The 8,437-nt window shown below is 38.8% G+C and overlaps 1 protein-coding gene across 1 annotated transcript in view; it reads right to left on the bottom strand.

The window, feature by feature from the left end:
* The window catches only part of CHM (CHM, Rab escort protein 1), a 175,620-nt gene that overhangs the window by 121,652 nt on the left and 45,531 nt on the right, over positions 1-8,437 (bottom strand). Inside the window, exons 3-4 of the mRNA XM_019521378.1 lie at positions 6,747-6,819; positions 3,931-4,055 (exon numbers count right to left, since the gene is read on the bottom strand). Coding sequence (XP_019376923.1) covers positions 3,931-4,055; positions 6,747-6,819 — 198 coding nt within the window. The remainder of the gene's footprint in view (positions 1-3,930; positions 4,056-6,746; positions 6,820-8,437) is intronic.

Raw genomic sequence — 8,437 nt, 5'->3', positions numbered from 1 at the left:
GGAGGCAGTCAGGAAGGCCAACCACACCTTGTCATGCATCCACAGATGCATCTCGAGCAGGTCCAAGGAGGTGATACTCCCCCTGTATGCGACACTGGTCAGGCCGCAGTTGGAGTACTGCGTCCAGTTCTGGGCGCCGCACTTCAAGAGGGATGTGGACAGTATGGCGAGGGTCCAGAGGAGGGCCACTCGCATGATCGGGGACAGCAGGGCAGGCCCTATGAGGAAAGGCTACGGGACCTGAACCTGTTCAGCCTCCAAAAGAGAAGGCTGAGGGGGAATCTAGTGGCTTGTTATAAACTAGTCAGGGGGGATCAGCAGGCACTGGGGGAGTCCCTGTTCCCCCGAGCACCGCCAGGAGTGACCAGGAATAACGGTCACAAGCTGGCAGAGGGTAGATTTAGGCTAGATATCAGGAGGCACTACTTCACGGTCAGGGTGGCTAGGATCTGGAACCAACTTCCAAGAGAAGTGGTGCTGGCTCCTACCCTGGGGGTTTTTAAGAGGAGGTTAGATGAACACCTTGCTGGGGTCGTTTGACCCCAGTACTCTTTCCTGCCATGGCAGGGGGTCGGACTAGATGATCTACTCAGGTCCCTTCTGACCCTAGAAACTATGAAACTACATCAGGGGAATACATCAAGGGCTCGGTGAACAACTGTTCACCAGGGCACCTTTGGGCAAAAATTGGAGTAATAGCTACAAACTCTTGGAAGACCGTTTCAGGCTCAACACTAGGAAAAACTTCTTCACAGTCAGGGTGTCCAGACTATGAAATAAGCTCCCTCCAGAGGTGGTGCAATCTACCCTGAAAATCTTCAAAAGGAGACTGGATGGTCACCTCGGTGTGGTCACCTGACCCCAGTTGCCTTTCCTGCCTAGTGGCAGGAGGGCTGGACCCAATGATCTTGTAAGGTCTCTTCTAGCCCCTTACATTCTATGAATCATCTATAAACAATATAAGAACAGTATGATTTTGCTCCTTAAAATGTTTTAAAACTTAATGTCTCCTACTTGAGGATTATATTAGTGACCATCAATTTAATATTATTCTGAAGTTTATATCACCATAATTGAACATTATGTTTACATATTTGTGTAAACATGATACAAAACACAGTATAGAAGCCGCAAGTTTTATTTAATTTTCGCTGCATTTTCCATCTATAAATTTCTGCATAATCAAAATACAGGTTTAGTGAAAGTGTAAATCTAACTGAATCCAATTTTTCTGCCCTTCCCTCCACCCTCACAAGCCATCCCTACTTTAAGCAGAAATATTAGCTAACCAGAAACATTGGACCCTGCTACACATTACATATATTATGTAATTAACTGGTTAATTGTGCAATACATTTAGACCAGCCACACATGCAAAGTAATTATCACACTATAAAAATTACTATCCAACTATAAAAAGATCTAACCAGCTACAAAGTTAGTGCTTGAAAATTTATACCAACTCTACAGCTGATTTCTATCCAGTTTTAATGCGTGGCAGGACCCTTTGATACACCAAAGTTCATGAAGGTAGATTCACTATGCTAATATATTTTTAAATTCTATTCAGTTCCTCCAAATGAATATCTGAACAATGTGCAGGCCTTCTAATTTTACAGTAAAAGCCAAACCTTTCACAAAAAGTTAACTCATGACATCTTTCCTACAGAAATAACTTCCCCTGAATAATGTAACAACTGTCTATAAAAAGGAGAATCACTCAAATTAAACTTTTGTACAGACATTTTTTCTCACTAATTCATAAAAAAGGATGTGCCTGTAGGAAAACTGTTGTGTAAATTCTGATTATTATCTACTACTATTCATCAATTAATGGTAGTAACAAAGGAATATCTTAAAATGAATGTGCCTTATTAATACTGTGTAACAGACACCCCTTCAGATAGGTCAAATGAAAAATTGCCAACCAGCTGGTTAATTTATTCAGCACAGGTGTTCACTATTTATTTTTCAGCCATTTGCCTTTTTTCAATACAGCTTGTTGTAGAGACAGTATTCTTTTCCTTTGATGGATGCACTTTGTTCAGAGGCCATTCATTTCAGTTTCACACAGTATATATTATACTGCTACCCAGCTGTTTATTCTTTCAGAATAAATGTTTAATGGTTACTTCATACAAGTTATAAAAGTTAAGCAACAACAAAAATCTACCCAGAACATGTAAGCTGTCTGGAGTGCCTTGATCAACTCTCTCCACTAAGTTTAAAGTTGGTTTGTAAACTGCTTCTTTTATCCAACACCAGTTTTTTCTAGCAGTATGCCGTTCAGTGCATTAGACTGAATTGTGTTTAACTCACAAACTGTGAAGAAGTTGAAAATTTTAGTTATCTTATTTTTGAAGCAGCTGTGATCAACACTATTATTTCACCATACCTAGGCAATTAGTAATATATAAAACACTTAAAACCAGTATTGGAATAGTATTAAGAATATTTATGGTGACATTAAGGTAGAAATAGTTGAAGAGAGAATCAGACATTTTAGAAGGATTTTTACACAATGTAAACAATTTTTTAAAATCTGGAATCTGATCAAGTTTTTCCTACTATGTAAATGTCAACTTTGCACACCTTGATTTTTTCAGCTTGCATTACTTACCTTTTGGCATTCAACTCTCTCTTCCTACCTTTTAGGTTTAAAATATAAAATGTGTCACCTTATGAAAACCATTCAATGCTTCACCCAGTTCAGTGAGAAATGATTCAGCAGAAACTGACATGATATCTACTAAAACCTCTTAAGAACAAAAGAATAATTCAATGCAAGAAGTATAAGACAAAAATAAAAGCACAAGATTATCCAATTCTGAAACTGCGGCTCACACTATATGCAATCAGCATTATTATGCTTATGTATTAAATTTAAGTTTTGTTATGCCAGTATTTTAACTGACAAAAAGTTTAACTTTTAAACTAATTTGTTTTTAATCAGTATTATCAGCTGAATTTAAACTTCCTTTGTTTTAAACAAAACCTTTAGCCATGTAATCATTCATCACATTTAGATGTCAAACTAGCATCAGAAAATAAAAATAAATTCTTTTTAAATACATATTTGATTCCTAAACTGGCTGATAAATGATATACTGTTTGCACTGTAACAAATTACAAGATTTAATAGATTAGTTTTGTGGTCTTAGTACATATATGTGCACAGAAATATATGCAACAAACATGTTTTAGACACACACCAGGTACTACTGCATCCTAATCCATTTTTTTGCAACAGAAGTTATTTGAGGAATACAAGATAAGTAACTATCTGTTGGAAGTCAAATGAAAACAAAATTATTTTGATTCACAAAGTAGACATAGATAGGAATAATAGCTGACTTTACCCTACAGTAAAAAGGCTCCCCAGCCATAGCAATAAGGTCCCCCAGCTCCCTTTTTAGATATTTTAATCTAAAAATATCATACTGATCTTACCTATAACTTTTTTTTAAAGAAATATGTTTTCCTATGTAGCCTTTTCTTCAGCTATTATACTTTTGAAGAGCCATGTTTGGGCCCCATTTTTTTGTAAAAGTTATTTCCTAGTACATAAGTGAGTGCAGAATGAGAAAATACAGTCAAATAGACAGAAAAATGTATAACTAGTGAGCAAGTCCAAACACACTTTTCTTATGAGAAATGTATTTACAATTATCCCAAAATTAAACTGTCCAACAACATTTATAATATAATTTTTGCAAGAAATCTTTAAAAGTATCATTCAACTCTGCTAAAGTTCAAGGGATTTAATAGGGTTCTTTAGCAGAGCATTTTGCAATTCTTGGCTCTTTCATGACTCAAAAGGAAATAAAGGAAAAATAATTACTTACAACTAAAATCATAATATAATAATTCATCCACAGTACATACATCTATTAAGAACATTTTGTTTATAACTTCCATATTTATAATTACCTGATATAACAGACATCTTCTACATGCTGAATGGTTGTATCCTTCTTGCTAAGAGAAATAGCTTCTTCTGTTTCAAGGATCAATTTTCTCCAGTCTTCACTTTCTTCGCTGACCTCAGTCTTCTCCTTGCAAACAAATATAGAAGGATAGGATTTTGTACTACATTTTCCTGGAAGAGTGCCCTAATTTTTTTTAATAATGTTACCAATGGCTATTAAATAAACTAACCTGAACGTTTTAATTGCACTGATTGCAGTATATGATGAAAAAAAATTATATGCAATTTTATAGTTTAAATATGCAGTTTCCCACAAATAAAGGCAGATTTTAATTCATCTAGACAGTACATTCCTCTGTTCATGACAGATGTATTTAATACATGAGGTGGCAGTTATAAATGCTTGTGGTAAAAAAGTGTTTTAAGTGCCATAATACAGCTTTCTACCAATGTTATAGTTGATACCTGCCCTGCCTTAAACTATACCTTAACTTTTTGCATTTTTTTCAAATTTGAAAAGAAAACATTAACATGTTACAACACTAAAATAAAATGCATATATATTCTCAGGAATGTAAATATTAAAAACTTGTAAGAGGCTTCTTCTCCTCACAATTCATGTTTTGGCTAAACATTTGGTCCCTATATTTTTGCTTAGAAACCTTGAATTCAGAGGGATTTAGGAATGAAACAATTTGAGAATTATGTAATCACTTTAGAAATGTACCATAAATCATGTGATGAGATTAGGAAGAAACATCTCCCTGATAAGAACATGAGTAGTATTTTCCCTCTTAATGCCATACTGTTCATTTATGTATAAGTGCCATTATGTTGTTTAATATGCTCTTCCAAAATAAAAGACATTTATCAAATGTGTCACTGGCAAATCAGCACAACCTACCAAGAATAAGATGACAAGGCAGAATTTTCATATCTGGACATCTTAAAAATGAAATTGTACATCTAAAGAGCAGGCCGGTATCTCTCCGCAAAACTACAAAAAGTAGCACAGAAGCATACAAAATATTTCATAGGATCACAGAAAAGTAGGGCTGGAAGGGACCTCATGAAGTCCACGCTCCTGTTCAAGGCAGGATCATCCATGACTTAACCATCCTAGCCAAGTGTCTAACCTGCTCTTAAAAGTTTCCAAGCATGGAGATTCCACAACTTCTCTAGGCAGGCTGTTCCAATGCTTGACCATCCTAAAAAATTCCCTTGCTGAAGCTTGAGGCCATTTTTTCTAGTCCTGCCCCCTTCACCCACAGAGAAAAACTCATCTCCATCCTCTCTATAATCACCATTCAAGTATTTGAACACTTATCAAATCCCCTCTCAGTCTTCTCTTCTTCAGACTAAACAACCTTTCCTCATAAGTCTTGCCACTGAAGTCCCCATCATTTTTGTTGCCCAGCTTTGGACAACTGTCCTTCTTGAAGTGTGAGGCCCAAAACTGAACACAGTGAGGCCTCACCAGTGCTGAATAGAGCTGAAGAATCACTTCCTTTGATTTGCAAATGATGCTCCTGTTAATACAACAAAGGATGCTGTTGGCTTTTTTGGAAACAAGAGCACACTATTAGCTCACATGCAGCTTATGGTCCACCACTACAACTCCCAGTTCCTTCTCTCCAGTACTGCAACCCAGCCAGTCATTCCCATCTGTATTTGAGCACACAGCTATTCCATCCTTGTTGAATCTCAACTAATTGTCTGTGAACCATTTCTCCAGTCTATCAAAGTCATTCTGGAACCCACTCTTCCCCTCTTGTGGAGTGTCCACAATTCCACCAACTCGGTGTCATCCACAAATTTGCTACGTGTTCACTCTATCCCATCATCCAAACAATTAATGAAGGTGTTGAACAATATCAGACCCAGGACAGTCTCCTGGTGACCTACCCACAACTAGACATTGAGTAATGGAGTACAATGATCCAACCAGTTATGTATCCACCTTACAGTACTTTCATGTAGTCTGTTTTTCCTTAGCTTGTCTTATCACAAAAGGACTTGGTTAACATCTGTCAACTCCCTTGGTTATTCCTGAATGAAGAGGTATGCCTAGAGAAAGTAGTAGCAGAAAATTCCACAGAAGGAAAAATACTGTCTACAAAGAGACTTCCTCCTGTGTTCAGCAAAACAGGGTATTTTATCTATTCTCGGCAAATAAATGAGATTGCATATAAAAAAAATACTTGACTCCCTCCATTTTTCCCAGTGGAGAACACACTCACAAGACCACTCAGGTCAAAAAGAGCAACAATATCAAGAAAAAAAATGGGTGTATTTTGTAGGAAATAGTATCAATTCAACATTTCTGTCATTGAACAACCCTGTAACATACAGCTGATTTTTGGCATAATCAATTAATAGAAACATATGAACAAATGTACATAATCAATTAGTAGACACATATGAACAAATGTACATATATATACATATTATATTATCCAGTGGATTAACAAAATTATAACACTTGATACACGGCACAATGGCCTTATTTGTACTCCTAATACTAAAAGTTAACTTAGTGGCATATTAAATAGAAAACAGACTATCTTATCAAGATATGCCTCAAATGCTCTATGGATAATCTACATATGGAGTTAATTAATAGTCATAATAATTTAATTGATTGCAGTTTAAGAGTTAAAATGAATATCAGATTCTTTTCCTATGTGTAAAAAATAGAATACAGAAGACTTCTTCTTATATGCATTGTGTCTAAAAAATATTAGTTACTTATTCTATTGTGTTTTTAAGTATGTTTTCATGAAAATAAGATGCTAGCAGGGTAATTCTGGTTCCTTACCTGTTTTTCCTTAATCCAAGACAATAATCCTGAAAAGCTAAAGCTTGCCCAGTTTCCTCCATAATAACTTCTCCTGCAAAAGAAAAAACAATTATTAAAAAGTTAAAAAAATAAACATAATTTAACTCAGTGAAAAGAAAACTAAAAATATAGCACTTTTAGTGTTCATTCACCATCTAAAGCAGTGGTTTTCAAACTGAGTTCTGTGTAACCCTGGGGTTCCATGATAGGCCACAGGGATTTCACAAAGAGACTCGGGGTAATGCTGGAGGGGCACAGGAGGCAGCACACCACCACTGCTGGGCCAGGTTGCCTGGCTCCATATTGGTTCACATGGCCTGTGGAGCCAGGAGTAAGGGTTCCATGGCAGAAAAAAAAAGTGTTATGAAAGCCCCTAACTTTAGGAAGTTTGAAAACCACTGATCTAAGCAAAAAAAAAGCTCAAAACATAACAAGTAGGGCTGTGTGAAGCTTCAAGTGCTGATTCAATTTGAAGGAGATTCAGCCTGATTCGGCAGCCTAATCTCCGAATCCGAATTGAATTGGGAAATGAATAAAAAGGTGTTAATTGATTCAAAGCTCTCTGAATTGATTCAGAAAAGATTCAGAGAACTTCAGAGATCAGGGCACTCCCCACTCGCCGCCACAGGGGCTTGGACCCAGACTCCATGCCAGTAAGTAGGGGGGCAGGGAGGGGGGCTCACAGCAGGGGGAGGAGACCATGGAGGGGACCCCCACCAGGCCCCATCCCCTGCTTGCTTCCCCAGCCTCCTCAGCACCCCCCAACCCCTGCCCACTCCCCAGCCCTGTCAATGGCTGCCCTGCCCAGCCCCAGCATCCCAGCTCTTTAAAAACAAAAACAAAAAAACCCGTACTCACCGGCTGCTGCCAGGTAGGGGCCAATCCCCACTGCCCTCCACTGCCTCGAGCTGCGTGGGGAGCTCTGGCACGAGTGTCTGACCCCCACCCACTCTCCCAGCCCCATCAATGGCTGCCCTGCCCGGTCCCAGCATCCTAGCTCTTTTTTTTTCTTTTTAAAGCCCCACACTCACCGGCTGCTGCAGGAGACATCAGGGCTTCTGGGGGCTCGTGGCAGAGCTCTCCATGCAGCGCAGGGCAGTGGGGATTGCACCCCCTCCCCCTCTAGCAGAAGCCAGTGAGTTGGGGGGGTTGTTTGTTTTTTAAAGAGCTGGGCCCAGGCAGGACAGCCATGGAGGGGAGACTAGGAGAGCAGGCAGGGATCAGGGGGCTCATGGGAGAGCCCCCATGCAATGCAGGGCAGTGGGGGGAAGCAGAAATCACCCCTCCACCTGGCAGCAGCCAGTGCATGCAGGGCTTTTATTTTTTTTTTAAACGAGCCGGGATGGTGGGGCCAGGTGGGGAACGGGACCTGTTTGATTCAGAGATTCGGCCAATTCAGCAGCAGCCAAATCTCCTAATCAGATTTGGTCAAATCGATCTGGGACAGTGATTCAAATCACCAAATCGAATCACTGTCCCCCAAATCAGCTGAATCTGTATCCAAAGCAAATACTAGCTGCTTCACACAGGCCTAGTAACACGGGTTTTACATGTGCAGAACTGTAGCTATCTATATAAACTGTAAAAAGTAGAGTTAAAACAAGGAAGTCTATTTTCCCCTCAGCAGTATTTCATAGATTTCATGGACATTAGGGTTGGAAGGGACCTCA

Source organism: Gavialis gangeticus, unplaced genomic scaffold (genome assembly GCF_001723915.1).
Source record: "Gavialis gangeticus isolate Ggan-Ray unplaced genomic scaffold, GavGan_comp1, whole genome shotgun sequence".
In the NCBI taxonomy this organism is placed as follows: Eukaryota; Metazoa; Chordata; order Crocodylia; family Gavialidae; genus Gavialis; species Gavialis gangeticus.
This window is presented reverse-complemented; position numbering and strand designations above follow the sequence as displayed.